General features: G+C 43.4%; 1 protein-coding gene across 1 annotated transcript in view; it reads right to left on the reverse strand.

The window, feature by feature from the left end:
• PPP6R3 (protein phosphatase 6 regulatory subunit 3) overlaps positions 1–18,961 on the reverse strand; it is a gene marked incomplete at its 3' end in the record, with an annotated part of 111,024 nt that overhangs the window by 2,441 nt on the left and 89,622 nt on the right. The window contains exons 11-16 of the mRNA XM_007450450.1: positions 18,247–18,396; positions 17,056–17,120; positions 14,894–15,009; positions 13,150–13,235; positions 6,464–6,550; positions 495–574 (exon numbers count right to left, since the gene is read on the reverse strand). Coding sequence (XP_007450512.1) covers positions 495–574; positions 6,464–6,550; positions 13,150–13,235; positions 14,894–15,009; positions 17,056–17,120; positions 18,247–18,396 — 584 coding nt within the window. The remainder of the gene's footprint in view (positions 1–494; positions 575–6,463; positions 6,551–13,149; positions 13,236–14,893; positions 15,010–17,055; positions 17,121–18,246; positions 18,397–18,961) is intronic.

Raw genomic sequence — 18,961 nt, forward strand, 5'->3', positions numbered from 1 at the left:
TGAATGAACTTACGGCCTGGCTCTCGGGGGGAAAACCCCAACTCTGCCTTCTGGTTAGTCACCTAGAGAAGAGAACACACATGGGGTAGAGCTGCTCAGCCATAATATGATACCCCATTCACTGTGTGCTGTAAAAGAGCCACACCTGCTCAAGCCAGGTAACTAGGTAACTGACATAGGGATTAACTATTTTAGATGATGTGATCTAGCACTAAAACCTCAAAGAGGAGAACAGTGACCTGAGTTCCTACACCTAATACAAATAAACCTCTGTGAAAGATGTCAAGCCCAAGGGCAAGCCTGCTCTGTGGGAGTGACATTCTATTCCTACATGTTGTCTGGGTGCTTCAGGCTGATAGGTTGGAACTAAAGGAACACTTGGAGGGCAGGTTCCTCCCAACTCACGAATGCAAAAGGGTTCCAAGAATCCAGGAGAACCAAAACGTCTCACAAAGAGTGTAGGAGACAGTTATGCAAACAGAAGACATACTCACTTGCCAATGTCATCTTGATCTGCAAACTTCTCATCGTTGAAGCCAAACTGGTCAATAAAATTGGACGTCATTTGTTGCATCTGATAATCAGAAAAGGCCTGGCAACCCCAGGACCAGTGACAGTGATATAATGATTCTAATGATATTCTACATACTATTTGCTCATTTGTTTTCCAGAAATCATCTTATTTATATAGCCATAGGGCCTAAAAAGTTGGTGTGTTTTTCTAAAAAAAAAAAAAAATCAAATAATTTCAGACACGATTTACCCCAAAAAGGAAATGTTTGGAATTTGGTCCATAAATTATTCTAATGCACATGTCATGTAAGAAATGTTAAGTGACCACTGACCTCTATTCCAAATTATCTTTAGAGAGAGGTTTGGGTCTAGTTCAAAAGGGTGATCAAGTGACATGTGACAGTCTGAAATTATAAGGTTTATCAGTCACCTCTGAACACAACCAACCTTATCTTAAGATCCAACCAATGGTAACCACCCACCTTCCCTCTTTGCATCTCCCCACCCACAGTCCACTACAGCAACATGGCACCAGAGGAAAAATGACTAATAATCACAATCACAATCCTACAACACAATGTTCAGGGGCACTTCATTTTCTTAAAAAAAAGATTTAAGGCTCAGAGGCTAGGAAGAGTAGAAAAGTAACTACTATCCTACCTACCTTAGAGAGAGGACAGAAAGTTATAACACTGATCCAAAATCACTCTGAAAAGCCTACAACACTTAAAGACCCATGCAGGAGTCGGCTGTTGTTTACTACACCGTTTCTAGAGAGCACCAGGCTCACTTGGGTTCTCTTAGGCAAGAAAGGGGGAATGTTAAAATGGACTCCACAAAAATGTTGCTATTCCAATTTCAAACACCAAGCAGGCCTGGGGGAACAAGCGAGGTCAGCAAACGTGTTCCATGTTCTCAATCAGGAGTAAAGAACAGATGAAGATATGCAAGTGCCACTCCTCACTCTGCCCCGAGCAATATATATGGAGACAAATAAAGTGCGTGCTGCCCACGGACAGAGATGTGTACGGACCTCGCGGGGGCACAAGCAGCAGCTGGCAGCTGAACTAAAAGCGTCGCTCCTGAGGCCACTACTGGGAAGGCCAAGTTCTCCTCGGTTCTCCATCTGAGTAGAGCCCACGGACTCTACCCTACAGACAAACACTGCAGAAATGCCTCTGCCGTTAATTCCTGATTATTCATTCTGGTGGCAGGGAATTATGGCATGGATAATCCAAATAGTGGATAATTTCAAAATAAACCTTATATTTGGCTTTGGAAGGCATCTTTTCCTTAGGTCTAAAAAATGCTGCATCTAGTTTACCGAGAACCTAAAACCTCACTTTTCTCTACCTTGATACCCACCACCCCTCTGCTCACTCTCACACTTTCCCGCTGCTCCCTTCCTTGCCCGAAGAGACAATACTACATGAGCACATGAGCACTTGGGGCCAGCCCCCCAGGGGTGCATTTGGTAAGGCACACCAAAGCTGTGGGAGTTCGGGTGAAAGCAGAACGGTAGGGACAAGTTCTGGGAGGCTGGGCTGAGTTTTGGAACATACGAATATAAAATATTGTCAGTAGAAAGAAACCAACTCATCTGAATTGCTTTATCTTTTTTTTTTTTTTTGCAGTACAAGGGCCTCTCTCTGCTGTGGCCTCTCCCACTGCGGAGCACAGCCTCCGGACGCGCAGGCTCAGCGGCCATGGCTCACAGGCCCAGCCGCTCTGCGGCATGTGGGATCTTCCCGGACCGGGGCACGAACCCGCGTCCCCTGCATCGGCAAGCGGACTCCCAACCACTGCGCCCCCAGGGGAGCCCCTGAATTGCTTTATCTTTTTTTTTTTTTTTGCAGTACAAGGGCCTCTCTCTGCTGTGGCCTCTCCCACTGCGGAGCACAGCCTCCGGACGCGCAGGCTCAGCGGCCATGGCTCACAGGCCCAGCCGCTCTGCGGCATGTGGGATCTTCCCGGACCGGGGCACGAACCCGCGTCCCCTGCATCGGCAAGCGGACTCCCAACCACTGCGCCCCCAGGGGAGCCCCTGAATTGCTTTATCTTTTTTTTTTTTTTTGCAGTACAAGGGCCTCTCTCTGCTGTGGCCTCTCCCACTGCGGAGCACAGCCTCCGGACGCGCAGGCTCAGCGGCCATGGCTCACAGGCCCAGCCGCTCTGCGGCATGTGGGATCTTCCCGGACCGGGGCACGAACCCGCGTCCCCTGCATCGGCAAGCGGACTCCCAACCACTGCGCCCCCAGGGGAGCCCCTGAATTGCTTTATCTTTTTTTTTTTTTTTGCAGTACAAGGGCCTCTCTCTGCTGTGGCCTCTCCCACTGCGGAGCACAGCCTCCGGACGCGCAGGCTCAGCGGCCATGGCTCACAGGCCCAGCCGCTCTGCGGCATGTGGGATCTTCCCGGACCGGGGCACGAACCCGCGTCCCCTGCATCGGCAAGCGGACTCCCAACCACTGCGCCCCCAGGGGAGCCCCTGAATTGCTTTATCTTTTTTTTTTTTTTTGCAGTACAAGGGCCTCTCTCTGCTGTGGCCTCTCCCACTGCGGAGCACAGCCTCCGGACGCGCAGGCTCAGCGGCCATGGCTCACAGGCCCAGCCGCTCTGCGGCATGTGGGATCTTCCCGGACCGGGGCACGAACCCGCGTCCCCTGCATCGGCAAGCGGACTCCCAACCACTGCGCCCCCAGGGGAGCCCCTGAATTGCTTTATCTTTTTTTTTTTTTTTGCAGTACAAGGGCCTCTCTCTGCTGTGGCCTCTCCCACTGCGGAGCACAGCCTCCGGACGCGCAGGCTCAGCGGCCATGGCTCACAGGCCCAGCCGCTCTGCGGCATGTGGGATCTTCCCGGACCGGGGCACGAACCCGTGTCCCCTGCATCGGCAAGCGGACTCCCAACCACTGCGCCACCAGGGAAGCCCCTGAATTGCTTTATCTTTTAGAAGGTATGACGCATGGTTGGTAGCTTCAAAGGTGTGGCAAAGAATCACGAAGTCCTCCTTCCGAGCAAGCAGTGTAAGCCAGGCTCTGAGTTTACTGACAGATTAGAAATGTGGCTGCACGAGGGGAAAAGGTCCTTTTCAACTGTTTTGATTCTTTTTTTTTTCTTCTTTTTCTTTAAATGTTTTGTACTTCTAGAGATCATACTGTAAATCTTTTGGGTGTAAAATGGAAGAAATATTCCCAAAAGTGTTCCTTTAAATGCTTTGTAATACTTTAAATGCTTCATAACAGAATGCAAATACTAAGTGTATTATAAATACATGTGTGAATGCATACATGTACAAACATATAGGTACATACACAGATACACATAAACATGCACACACATATTTGCATTGTCTCTCTTCACCTATGGAGGGAGATATATAGCAGCTGACAGACACAGCCTCCACGTAGTAACGCAGAGGAAAAGAAAACCAACAAACCGTAGTCCTCATTAGTTCTGAGTCTACTGTAGCTTCTAGGAAGATAAAGCCAGCAAAGAACTCAGGTTTCAAATCTGATTTTGACTAATAAAGCCATCTAGGCTTACAAGACCCACGTAAGTGAAGACTGCTACTGTATTCTGTTTAAAGCTTTATAGAAGTGTTTTGGACTCTGAGAAATCCAAATCTGGAAAGCACCATACAGTTGTGTGATTATTAAAAACTTTTAATTATGCAAAAAAGGGAAAAAAAAAACCCCACACGTCTCAGAACTGTCATCCTGGCCAAAGCCAGGGACTGTTCAAGTCACTGAGAAGGGAGCCCCCCGCTTTCTTAAGTAAATCTCTTGGGTGGACCCACCTGGGCAACAGAAAGTCCCCGTCCACAGACCTGACGGCCTATGAACAAGCCTGTTGAGGACGGGGGCAGCGGGAGTGGTGTTCATCCTTGGCAGCCAGCCCTAGTTCTTCAGACACCACACGAGGAAGACCTCCTCACCCTTTACCGTGAGGCAGCCTTAGGAGGAGGAAGAGTCAAGCTCCAGAGGTGAGGAAACCAGAAGGGGCACCAAAGCTGTGAGCACGCCCCGAGCCAAGTATGGCCCCCCCAGGTCTGTTAAATGAGCTGCCCTAAGCTCTCTGTACTCGAGCATTACCAACAGACCTAGCTTTAAATGTGAATGAGAACCTCAAATTGATATATATAAACTGATTTGATTATAAAGGAGACCAGCATGAAATTCTTACATTAACCTAGATTTGTATTCTTAAATTCAGAAAAAAATGCTTTGGAGTATGTTTACTTTCAAAATGATCCATGACTGGTGTATAGTTTAAACATGCTAAGAAAAGTTTACTGGAAGGCTGTCAATCAGAAAAGAGTAATTATTCTTCCTACTTTTAGAGGGTTACATAAAGTGGATAAAACCCACAGGTACAATAGTAGCCTGGTATTAAGGCAGTTTGGTGACTGGGCTTGCTTTATATGCACATCAGCAGTCAAAGCAAAAAAATGTTAGAAAATTCTCCCCAGGAAAGCTATGACCCTGTAACCAGATTTCAAGAGATGTAAGGGAATCCACTTTCCTGGTACCAAAATGTCACCAGTACCCAATTAAATCAGTTGCCCAGAAGTTCCGAGTTTTAGCTTATTTACAAATAGATGTTTAAGGGCATTCTTTTTCTTAAAGCTATTCGCCAGATCAAAATTATCTTGAAAATGTACATTGTACACCATCAATTTTCTTTGTAGGGGTGGAGCAATGTGTAGCACTGGGGTTCAGACCAGGACGAGGGGACTAATTCAATACTGCCCAGGCGCTCCAGGGTCGGGCAAGGATTGCTCAAAGGCATGAGGGCTCACAGTGAGCCAGCTGGGCCCACGGGGTGGCCACTGCTGCCGGACAGCAAGCCAAGGTGAGAGGTGGCAATGAGGCCCTGCTGCTTGACAGCTCCCCGCCCCTCTCCTCAGGAGGCTGGCTTCCAAAGGGCAGTGTCAAGAATCAAGAGAAGCCTGCCAGCCACCAAAATGCTACCTCAGGCCTAGCCTGAAAACATGAATGTTAAACTGCCTTAGTACCAAACCAAGAAACTGCTTAGCTCAACCTACATCACCAGAGTGTGTCAGTCTACTTGGACACCGAAAGGCAAGGCCAGCATAAGCATCAGAAGCTTCATCCTAGCTTTGGTAAAAGGGGCTTAAAGATGGAGAAAAAAGAAGCTAAGCAACATTCAGTGCCAGGTGGGAAGGTGACAACGTCAATTCCACGGCCACACCCAAATCAACCAACAGGCCCAGACCTGGTCCTGACTAAGGACAGCTACTTCATACGAAGAGCTGGTAACTTTCAAAGGGGCGTCTCTATTTAGCTCCCCAACCTGCTACCCAGTGGAGACAGTGAAATCATTCCTCACCTCCCCAAGAACCACCAATGGATGATGAATCAGCACATTTATTTCTATATCCTGCTCTCTCCCCCACAAAGATTACCAGCAGCTGATAAAAGCAATGAATTTGGGAACAGGAGGACAGGGTGGCAATGAATTACTTCAATTACAACTTAACTGAGATGTCACTACACAGTTTGAAGATACTGGAAACACATAAGCCATCTGGGGCTCAGGGATATTGTGAAAGTTACTTTCACTGACATTAAACAAGTCTTCTTATTCTTATCCACAGACCTCTACTGCAGGAACTGTCTACTGTGCAGGTCTGGATAATGAGCATGTCTGAGGTGCTTACTGAACTGTTCAGTTCATTCAAATCTCCTGAAAATTTACCGGACTCATCAGTATTATCAGAACTGAAGAAACATTCCCTGGAATTACAATCAACATAAACCTTCCTCTCATGTACCCAATGCTTCCTCTTTTAAATGTCTTTGCCTAGCTAACAGGTTAACCCCAAATCACAACCTAATGCATGTCTCACTCCAACGCTGATTCACAAATGGCAACTAAACTAAGCATTTAAAATAAAACAAAAAGCAAAACTTTAGGCATGACTCACTTGCTGCAAAGAAGAATCCTGTGAGAAACCCGTTTCTTTAAAGTCAATTTCATCATCACTGGATGAATGAATATGGCAGGTTGTAACCTATATGCATAGAAATGTAAAAAACTATTTAACAGAGAAAAGTTTTGGACATTTGTATCAGCATTTTTACGGAAAAATCACATTTAGTTTTTCTCTCAATGTGTTAACAACAGCAGGAACAAAAATAAGTAACAGCTAAGTTGTAAAATCCACCCAATAATTCAAGGGTACACTTCACTCAACCGGATGGTTTGGCTGCCTATCCTTCTGCTGCCCACCTGTGGTTACTTCACTCATGATTAACAGCACCAGAAAGCATGTGAGAGCTGTGGTACTCCATTTAAGTGATTTTGGTAATTATCTCCAATAGAGATGTTTACAAAGGGAAGGAAGAAGTTAATGGCTCAGATAAAATATAAAAATAATTAAATATGCCAAGCCTGAAGGGTAAAGTTGCAATTCCCAGGGATCACTAATGAGCCACTAGAAAGGTCAGGTTTAAATACAATCATTTCACTTTAAATTCTTGCATTTCTTGCTCGTTCTAAGAAAAGCATTGTTCATAAATGCTAAATATGACTTAGGTCAGTAGTCCCCTGCTCATTACAAGACCCCCAAGTCTTCTGCCGCTTAAAACGTAACCCCCTGCCCTCACAACTTAAAACCAACTCACATTAATAAGCAAAAGCATAAACACGAACTGCTCACCAATTCATGGTAAGTGATTTTTATTAATTCATAAATGTATTAACAATTAGAAATGAAGATATACAAATGGCTAAGCACCACACTAATGACAGTAATTGCTCTACAGCAAGTAATAAAAATGAACAGTCTGTAAAATTCTAAGAACAAACACTATACTTCTAAGGGTAACTTACACTGTATTTTCTGAGTTATTCGTCCCGTACTTTTTGTAGAAGTGTTCTGGGCAAAGAGAACTGTCCTTGGGGGAGACACAAGCAACCGTTACCTGCCAGCCCTTGAAGCCGTGCCTAGAAGCCTAGAGTTATAGACGCCAGCCTGGTTTGCTTTGTGATGTTCCAACACTGATTCAAGAAGCCCAAAGTAGAATCCAACTGAGTTTGTATGTGGTATGGCTTATGAAATTCTGAATAAATCACTGCCTGAATAAAATTAATCTCTTTTCCCTTTGTCTGGCTATCTTTGGTGAAGATACTGAGTCCAAGTGAATAACCCAGTGTTTCCAATTAATTCCCTCTCCATCCTCCCTAAACTATAGAGAAAGCATTCACACTAATTTTGAATCCGGCCTGATGAAATCAAAGGCAGAATTTGTGATCAATGAAGGGAACCTGCTTGAGTCAACTGTGGCTTTAGCAAGCTGGTGAGAAAGATATGGGGGTGAGGGTGTTCCAGGAGAGCCCAGCCAGGATGCAGAAAGGAGGTGGTGGAATACTGCTTGGTCACGGCAGCTGGCACCTTGCAGGGCAACTGCAGTCAAGAGCAGGTCAAGCTGTTCCACTGCAGCGGATTTAGGAGCTTTGGGCAACTTGGCTGGCCAGTACAAGAATCATATTAAGCCCATGTGTGTTGTAGGGGTGCAGCACCACGGAGGGCGGGGAGGGCACAAAAACAGAAGACAATTCAAAGAGCAAGCTCGGTGAACTAGAGAGGAAAAAAAGGAGCTGACTACTCCTAGTATGTCTTGTTTAAGTTCAAAAAGGGTATAATGTGTCCTCATTCATACTTTTTGCTACAAAATAAGATTTTTATCAGGTCATTAATTAAAATAAGCAACTAGCTTTTGTTGAGCAACTACTATGTGCCAGACACTGTGACCCCCTTATATATTCTCCTTAACTTGTATCCTCAAAGCAATTAATTTTTTCCTCCAAAAGGAAACTACTGTTTTACCAAGTTATTATTAATAGTAACACAATGCCTGCACACCTTCTCAATTATGTTTTTAAAAGATGTGGGGACTCTGATCCTACCTACACCATACCCAGTCTGAAATCGTTATTAATAAAATGAGCTAAAAGATCATTTTATTTACCTACAGGGGAAAACCTGTTCATCTCAGTCCCTGATCTAAGCTTCCAAAACACACCCCTTTTGAGGCATCTTCAGCTCAGGAAATGCCTCTTTCATTCCTCTTCTTCCAGCTAAAATCTTAGTCATCTTGTTTCTTCTGTCTCACCCACATCTGTCCACTCTACTGTCAATAATGGAACCTAAAATCCCATCACTTCTCATCAAGTCTATTATCACCTCCTTAGTGGAAAATTTCTCCCTCGTCTGGATTAACACTATATTAGGCATCTAACCAGTGTCCCTGCCTCGACCTTTTGTCCCACTATAGTCTATTCTCAATCCAGCAGCCACAATGATCGTTTAAATCATTACAGGATTTTAAATCACTGACATCAAATCGTGTCACTTTTTATTTAGTTCCGAACCTAACGGTTTCATCTCACTAAGATCACAACCCCAGGAGCCTGCCGTGAAGCTGCATGAGATCTGGCCCGCAGAACCTCTAAATCTCTCCTCCCATTCTCTCCCTGGCCCGCTCTGATACAGCCACGTGGGCGCTGTGCCGGCCTCTGCACTCGCTCTTCCTCCCCCACTTCCCTCCAGCCTCTACACAAATGTTCTCCATGGCATTTTCCTAGACCACCTAATTTTAAATTGCACATCTGCCCAAAACACTCCCCGACTCCCTCCCCCTAGTTTACCCTCCATCTGTTTATCCATCTCCACTGAGGCATGGATTTTTGCCAATCTTGTTTAGTGCAATATCCACAGTGTCCAGCACACAGCAGCCCCTCAAATATTTCACGAATACTAGTAAATCACTAAATGAGAATACAGAATCATAACTTTAAAAAAAGTAACAAGTACATAAGAACATTCTTGCCAAGCAAGATGCATTCTAAGTAAACTATACTCTTGATGCTACAGTGAAAAAAACGCTTTTGAGTTGTTACCTTCTTTCATAATAAAATTTCAGTTTTATTAACTGTCTTTAAAAGAAAAAGCAAATAAGAGTTTTCTTCATCTTGGCTGATTAGGTTGCTAGGAGAATCCTAAGTATGACTTGATAACTGGTAACCTCCAGTGAAAAGTGGAAGCTACAGACACTTGCTCCTTGCTGCACGTGGTCCCACTGTGGACCCCCAGCACTTACATGACTTGGGGATTGGTTAGAAATGCAAACCCTCAGACGTTCCACCTTGACCTGCTGGATCTCCAGGCAGTTCATATGTGCATGTTTGTATTACGCTACACAACCTCCATAAACCATCTCATAAACTACCTCAACCTTAAAAAAAAAACCCTCGCCCTTGCAGAGGCAGGCCGAGAATGAAACAAACTCAATTTTCCAAAGTCAGTACAGAAACATTGCCTACGTTACCTAAATTTACTCTAAATCCTTACCAATTTTTACAGTTTGGGGGCTTAGTCAAAACAATGCGGCCTCTGGATATAATTAAAACACCAAATTTTACTCATGATAAACTCCCAACATAAAAACGTAAGCAGTATATGAATCTCTTGTTCATACACTCTGGCACGACGGGGTCAGAGGATTCAAGTACCTCAAGATCTCAGAGAGAAGGTAATTCACATGTTGCCCTAGAAGTGACAGGAGCGGGAAGATAGATGTTGCCCTAGAAGATGCCAGGAGCCTGGGGCTGGCACAGCTTATCCTACATAACTGAGCAAGTCCTCAGGCCCACAGCCAGTAGAATAGGTGAGTGAGTGCTGTATAAATGAACGAATCCTGGCTGTGGTTAGAAAATAAAGAACAGGCCAGGGCAACCTAACAATGCATTAACTCAAGCATTTGGTGCTGAACTACAGGTTGACCCAAGTCCTATGAATATACCTGAAATAATTCCCAGAGAGGTATCTGAGCCATCATCCTAAAACCAACTAAGTCAGGGCAGTGTATCTATCTATTTGGGGAGGGAGGTAGGGAATAAGCAATCTATTATTTAACTGCCAATTTCAGTGATGAGTATGCCTGAAGCACTTAGAAGGGAAACGCTTTTATTTGGACTTTGCACTACATGACTTAGTGGGCATGACATTTCTGCATGACATTTTTGCAAGGGCAACACCCACTGCATGTACCAAACTGTGTTTATAATAATATTCACAACAGCACATCTTCCCTGGAACATGTGGGATATAGCCTGGAACATTCTGGGCAGAAAATGAAGAGCCTGGAGGCTACAGTTCAACTCTCCTTGGCGGCCCAGGATTAATGTATAAGGATCCTTAAAAACTTGGAATACCCATATCCCTAAAAATACTACAAAGCAAAATTCCGTATTAGAAGGACTTAAGACTAAGTAGAGGTAGTATTTTAGTACTGGGTATTTGAAACCAAGGAAGTGAAGAGGTCCTGAGAGATCAACACAAAAGTCTCAAGAAACAACAAAAGCACAGAGTGGGGCTAAGTCAGCAAAGCATATGAGCAATGCTAACAGGGCTCTACATATCTGACCACTTTTGCTACATAAGCGAACTTCTCCTTCTTCTGTTTTACTGTAGATTATCTATGTAGCCCAAGTATTACGGCAGAAAGTGCAATAGGCAAAGGAGAACTGAGCTTCAATCAGCGTGATAGGTGGAGCCCGTGATGATTTTTTCCTTCAACACAGGTGTAAATGTATGTCTAGATGTGTCTGACCCAAAAGGGCTGTGCACTAACTATGCAGGGCAAGCCCACGCTCCTCTGTGTGGACATACATGACATTACACATAGTCACAGACTAGATAACTGACGGCATCGTGCAAAGTAGCTGAGTGCTACCTGAACTGCAATGAAGTCCATCTTTATAAATATTTAAACTACTCACAAAAGAAATCTGCTTGAATTACCAAAGATAACTTTAAAAAAAAATCCCGATAACAACAAGTTTAACTGGACATTCTTTACTTCTACCTCTGAAGTCAATCAAAAGGCAACTTTTTTTAAAGCTTTAACTATTTTTTTAAATTAATTTATTTATTTTTGGCTGTGATGGGTCTTTGTTTCTGCGCGAGGGCTTTCTCTAGTTGTGGCAAGTGGGGGCCACTCTTCATCACGGTACGCGGGCCCCTCACTATCGCGGCCTCTCTTGTTGCGGAGCACGCGCAGGCTCAGTAGTTGTGGCCCACGGGCCCAGTTGCTCCGCGGCATGTGGGATCCTCCCAGACCAGGGCCTGAACCAGTGTTCCCTGCATTAGCAGGCAGATTCTCAACCACTGCGCCACCAGGGAAGCCCCAAAAGGCAATTTTTGACGAAGTTTCCCAAACGAGATCAGAATTAATACTCCTATTTCTTAATTAATACTCCTATGAATAAGAAACAAGACAAAAATCCCCTTCAAGGAGACCACATTTCCTGCATTCTTAACAAGGAATCAATCTGGGAACCTCTAAAATTAAAAGGTTCAATTTAACAGTATGAGAGAACAATTTCACCTTACAATAAGACCCTGATGATCCAGAATTTTAACCAATTTGACTGGGGGGAAAAAAACAATGTACAGTGGGTAATACATCCATTAAAAGTTACTTAACCCTTCCTTGATCCCTCAGGGCTGTCAAAGTGAATGCCATTTCCTCTGTTGGGCTGTGACACCCTGCGACAATAAGGGCCACCAAATCTATTTTAACTAAATGGCCCCACACAGCTCCCTTTTTACAGTTCTCTCTCAACTTCACATTTCTTCCAGCTCCTAATGCCTAATAATTCTCTCACTATATCCACCTGAACAAGCCACCAACCTGTCAAGAGTCTGGAAAAAGATAACCAAACTTGTTAGACAATCTGCAAAGCAGGAGGCAACGGGCCCTTCGGGCGGGTGACGCAGGATGACTAGTGACCGCTCTGCAGCACCACCCCCACCCCATTTCTAGGCTCTGCTCTGAGCAGATAAGGCTGCCTAACAATCGAGGTGTTACTGTATATTAGAAATGCAAGACTGCAGCTGCTGAATTTCAAATACAGAATTAAATGCCTGACACACCTACTTCCATGTAGAGTCAAGGCCACCACCTCAACTATCAGCTGGCATGTGCTTGCAAAAGGAAATGCTTTTCCTTGAAAAGCAAAAGCAATACTTACCTTAAAACTTAACGTATTAAAGAAAACAAAGACTACATTCCAAAGTCCAATATAATTTTTAAGAATATTATCAATGCCATTATTCCCTGGCTCAAAGTACCAATCTATTAAAGCTGGGGTTTCAAAGTCATCTATAAAATTTTCCCCCATTGGGAATGACTTTAATGAGGGTCAACTCAACTCAGTAACATGAGAAAATATCGAATACTTAGGTTTTCTAACCACCCGGGGTTATTTAGGCATAAGGCAACAAACCCAACACAGTAAAAGGAAGGCTAGAGGCTGCTCTGTTGAGGTGCTTGGGGAGCAGGGCACTGAGGGAGGTGGAAACCGAGTACGGTGGGAGCAGGTATGAGTAGCTCCTTTGTACCCTTACGTCATCCCAAGCAGGAAGTGGAAGCTGACTAGACAAATTAGCAAGAGTACGGTGGGCACTGACCTCTTTTACTGGTAAGAAACATGAGCTTGGCCTACAATTATCAGGACAAGTGGAAGATGTCTCGCATCTTTCTGAATAGACGGGCAAAGGCCAAGAGCACTGAAATCACAGAAATGTAACCTTGTAGAACCTACTAGATCTACCGTGTTCCTCTTGTTAGTTTCTCCTAAGGAGCTTGTGCAGAACGTCTCCCATCGCTCCCTGACTTCGTCTGGAAGATCTTCAGAGGGAGAAAAGGAAAAAACCATTATCACTACAGTGACTTGCACACAGACAAATAAACAGGTAACTCAGAGAGGGCACCACCCACGTGGTTCCTCAAAGGCGAGCAGTCCCTGCAGGCTGAGCTCTCGGAGGGACGGGGTAGAGCCATGCTCAGTCTGAACCCCGAGAACTTTTCAGGAACCCCCCTCCCCACCACGGTCTATGCTTGATGCCAAGAGCCCTAAGCAGTTCTTTGAATTCAACAAGTTTTTTAAGACCTTTTGGTAAAAACTTAACCTGGAAAATATGTTTCCAATAAGTTCCCTGTAAAGATAACGGTCTTTAAGGTGGGGGTAAAAGCAGTTTTGCTCCATGGTCATGTGAGTTTAGGAAACACTGCAAATGTCAGCTCTTGCGCACTTTCTTGAGAAACTCTCACTGGCATCTGGCCAATGAATGTCCCACGGAACCCAGTTTGGCTTTTCAAATTGCTCAAAGATAATGTGTCCTAAATGTTTGTGTCATAGGCCAACATATGGATACATATGCAATAGTGAAAGCCACCTTCCACAGAAATTGTAAAGAAAAGGATACACAAATACTTTTCTGAGAAAATGAAACTATAGCTGTAATCTTGGAGGCCTCACTAAGGTTGCCATCTGACAATTCTGGTTTAAACACACATGTGTACACACTCTTACAAAGGCAAACAACTTCCATAAAACGAAGACTGATCTAAAAACAAAAAATCATACACATGGCCAATTCACGTGCACAGCAAAGGACATGAAGTGTGATGATCTGGCTAACATCTCACTCAAGAAGCAAAATTACAGGTGGGCTAGCCCCAATTTGTCCATCACTGGGCCACATCTATACTTTTCGTGCACATTCAATAGGTAACAGCTTCTTAAACACAAACATTCTTAAGAGAGAAATAGCAGGCTAGACTGAGAGATGATTTTCAGCAAGTTAATAACTGAACGAATGTTGTACCAGAGGTTGAAGATGTTTTTGCCTTCAGAGTAAGTCACAGGACTAGTAATCCCGCTGGTACCAAACCTGGAGCACACAGAGTTCTTGATGCTCTCATTTGGGAGGAGATGGACTCAAGGCCTTGGTGCCAGTGTAAAAGGCATCAATACGGTTTCTTCCAAGTAACCTTGGGCTGATTAAATTCAAATGCTAGTACAGAAAGAGTCCTTTAGGATACTGGCTAATATCATTCATTTTAGTAATAGAGAGATGGAAAAAATGCTGTTAAATGCTTTAATATGCCCATTAAAGGAACTCAATCCATAGGCTATGTAGGGGACTTCAGAAGAAAATAAAAAGCAAGAGTAACTGTAGCTAAAGTGGCTCAACTGTCAGCCTACGAGTACTTCAAGCTCAAAGGAATGGTTTAGTGAGCAACACCCTCAGAGAATGGAAGTGGGTAACTAGTTACTGGCTGAGCCTGCCAATACTTAATAAAAGGACTAAAGAACTAAGAACAGAGATACAGCAAAAATCTGTATTGTTCAAACACCTTCTCAAGAGCCTCATTCAAATCTCGAGATAATATAAGGAAACTCTTCAGACAGCTATTTAAAAAGCTATGAATATTTCCACTTTACCCCTAAATCCTTTCTCCAATCCAACAAAAATGTAATGAAAATTCCATAAACCCATTACCTTTGATGAGCTGCTGTACTAAGGCGCTGTTGGGGCCCTTATCAGTGCTGTGCACGATGCAGTTGGCTATCCTTGTCAGGTGTCCCATGTAGCCATGCCGTCTTCCTCCTTCGGCTCTACCAGGGGTAAAGGACAAATATTCAGACTCCTGAGAAGATGGAGTGATGAACAGCTTGGTAAGTACAGTGCAATCATTCTAAAAACTGAGGCACTAAAAACAAGAACGGGTGGAAGAAGAGGGTACGTAATATAACCAAGTTGGGGTAGTGGTGGGGGGTGGGAGTGTGGCAGCAACTGTCTACTCAAAAGACTACACTGTAGCCTCAGTCAACAGGACAAACTCTGTTCAAAGACTCAAACCAACCATCCTCAGTAACATAGTATCTTTAAAAACAAAACCCCAAACATTCACTGATGCCTAATGATTCTGTGACTTTCCTTCCCATCTTTCTGTGAAACTATTTTTCAGACTTTAAACAGATTGTAGGGAGAATATTTACGAAGTGTCAAGTCTTTAAATTCTATGAAACAAAAGACTTTTAACTGCAGACGGGAGGGAACAAACCGAAGAGATCTCTGCTTAAAGGGAGAATCTTGCAGAGTCACTGAGAAAAACCATACTGTGCTCGTAGGCTTGCCTGGAAAATGAAATATCTGCTAATAAGCTTAGCAGAGGGCCTGGGAATACCTAAGGGTCTGAAGGCATAAGGTTGACCTTAAGTGAACTGCTATGAGCCTCTTTCAGTTTCATAGTAAGATCCCACAACCCGAGTGTTCCTTCTGGGCAAATTCTTAGTCAGAAACTCTGGTATTCCCTCAAACCCTCACAAGGGAAAACAAACACCCATCTCCAAGTTTTTTGGCCCAATGCTCCGGATTTTCTTTAGGCTTCCTGTTCAAGGAAACCTTAAAAAGCTCTTTCAGGACTCCCCAAGAGGGGAGGAATATTATTAGCCAGGCCTTCAGAGGATGGAGCTTGCGGGGAGTAGAGCACATGGGACACCTCGGCACTGGCGAGACGAGGAAGCAGAGAGAGGAAGGGGGTCAAGGAAGGCTAAGATGGGGCAGACACATAACCAGAGATGCCACTCTGGCCACAGACAGCACCCCAAAGGAGCTCCATTTGGAGGAAAAGTATCTGAGGTCCCCCAAGACTGAACCCCTGCCACCCTCAACCTACACACCACCTTTCGCCACCCAGAGTCAAAGCAAAGCCCTATCGGTATTTAGTAAGCAATTTTTAAAAACCAAACCCCAGAAAACAAAGCAGGCAGCTCCCGTGAGTTACCTAGCTCTCCTGGGCACTGCAAGAGACATCTGAGCAGAGACACAGAGCAGGGAGATCCTGAGAAAGGTTAGACTATAAAGGGGCATGTGACAACTTTATGGGGTGATGGAAACGTTCTGTGTCTTGTCTGTGATGGCTGCATGACTGAATGCATTTCTCAGAATTCCTAGAAACGTATAGCCAGAAATATATACTTCAATAAACCTGACTTAAAAACAAACACAAGAAGTGTACCTTGAAAGTGTTTCCCAAACATACCCACCTGCTTCAGACTCTACGGGATGGCATGAAAGCTCCCATGGCATTAGAGAGAATTGCCTGTTTCAGACAAAACCGCTAGGGAAAAAAACCGTGTAACAAAGCTACTCGCATGCAGCAACTAATACTTCAAGTAATCTCGCCAATCAGCTAACGGAAATTTTCTAAGAAAGGAAATACTAAGCAATTTTACCCTCCCTCTAGTTCCATGCACAAAGTGACTCTTTTCTTCCATGAGAACCCGGGGTAACAAGGACGAAGGTGCTAACTAACGAGGACTTGACTTTGTAATTCTTTTCCTTCAACTCCCCATTATTCTCAGAAAAACAGCCATTCAGAAAGGACCAAGAAGTTGCAAAGGCAGCAACAGAGGTGGGGAGTACTCCCAACCCCTGTTCTTTCAAGACAGGTAGAAAGACAGGGGGATCTAAAAGTAAATTACTAGAAAAATATCTGTTACAATTAAATAATCTGGAAGTCCCAAGAGAACCATTTGTAACTGTAAAGTGGCCTGTACCATGTAATTATATTCATTGTTCCCTGTCTAGGGCAAGGGAGTATATTTTCTTCAAATTAAAAATCCAACTGAACTCCTATCAGAAAACAATTTACTTACTGTTTCTTCTCGTTCATTTCCCAGGCGTCAAGTATTCGTTCTATCAATTGACATTTTTGAAAGAGCTGAATAAAAAGGAACGTTCCAGTTTAACATTGACATAAATGTCAAAAGTGTCAAATTTTTAAAGTGAAACAGAACTCTAGTTAAACAGAAAAGTGATACCTATCACTTTATACATATAACCCAGCAAGCCTAATACAGCTGTGAATTACTGGCTAAATCAGATGCACCGTGAAAATAAATTTACTCAAGGGCCCCAGAACACTACAGGGGATTCAAGACAGGATCTATGCCTTTAGCAGTGAACCTACCAGGAAATAATATATTTCAAGTACTGCTACCAGTGAGCAGCTGACCTAAAGCAAAAGACAGGTTTTACTCTGAAATGGAATAAAGAAAATTATGCCTCGGCAAACATTTAACTCACAATCCACAGCAGTACTTGTACATTTTAAACGCGAGCAACACTTACTTCTCTATGAGCTAACATTACTGCATTCGTATTAAAAATAGGTGTGGCTTGCCAAACTTCCGCCTGCCAATGACCAGTGCTGTGGGCTGCATTATCGAATGTGCACAGCCAGTCTTATTCAAATGTCATTTGTCTTCCCCATCTACTTGGTTACTCCAGGTTAGCCTTTCCCATCTCCAAGGTTTGGGCGTAACCCAGTGTGAGCTAGAGAGTGTCACACAGTCACAGAACTTCAGAGCAAGAAGAAACCTGAGGACTGACTCAGTAAAATCACCTCACATTTAACAAAAGAAAACAGACGCCCAGAAGAGGCTTCCTTGACACTGCGTAAGAACTCACTTCTCCCAACTTTCAGTCATATATTCAGCACAAGAAATTAAAACTCTGGCAAGCCAAATAATTGGTTCAAATGTTTTCTGCAGTATTTAAATTTGCATTGTTCTTTTAATCTCCAAAAGATTTCTAAATCTTCAAATGTATTAATTTTCCCAAATAAGCAAGCCACTTAGCCTTTTTTTTTTTTTTTTAAAGTTCATCTAATGGTTAATTGTCCAGGATATGATTTACAGAATCACTGGTTAAAAGTACCATTACAAGTTAAATATTCTGACTCTGAAATCTAACCTCCTACCCTTAAACCTCAATTCACTTCACACCTTAAGCAGAAAAATGCTATAACCAGGAGTGGTAGAAAAAAAGACACCAAGTAAGCTTACATGTTTCAATAACAAATTGTCACCAGTGGAGTCTTGATCAGTAATTGTGCTATTTTCTGTGTTTTCAAAAGGACTTGCAAGAATCAGTGCAATACAGATTTCCACTTGTGTGTGTAAAAAGTTATTCCATGTGTATTTGAAGAACATGTCCTACAAAAAAAGAAAAATAATGCTTTCTTTTATTCAGTCTCCTCCATGTTTAAGCCGCTACCGCAACACATTCACCAAATAATGAATTAATAAAGTGAAAATGATGTGTTCCTAGTACAACAGGACAAATTAAAAGGAACACATTTTATTTTTAATGCAGTTTAAAATGCCTTCATAGACTAAATAGCATGGTATTTGCTCATTCAACATGTCAGAATTTGCATGGAAACTAACAGAGACCAACAATAAACACATAAAGAGAAGACAATAATAAATTTCTCAGACAGAAAGTGTCTTTGTTTTCAACGTGACTAATACAGATATTAAGTTCAGTTAATTTCCAATAATTTCCAAAGAAATTTATGAGAATTTCATTTTGCCTCAACAAATGTTTACTGATGACTTCTGAGCACACAGTGCTAGGTGCAACCTGGGAGACAGACAAAAATACGTTCTCCAATTTTGAGGTGCTCACACCTTAAAAAAAATAACCACTCGGGCATTCAAAGCTCATAGAACTATCAGTGGATAGAGCAAAACAAGAAAGGTATGAGAGGCGGTGACG

The sequence above is a fragment of the Lipotes vexillifer genome, unplaced genomic scaffold, assembly GCF_000442215.2.
Source record: "Lipotes vexillifer unplaced genomic scaffold, Lipotes_vexillifer_v1.1 scaffold1477, whole genome shotgun sequence".
Lineage (NCBI taxonomy): Eukaryota > Metazoa > Chordata > Mammalia > Artiodactyla > Lipotidae > Lipotes > Lipotes vexillifer.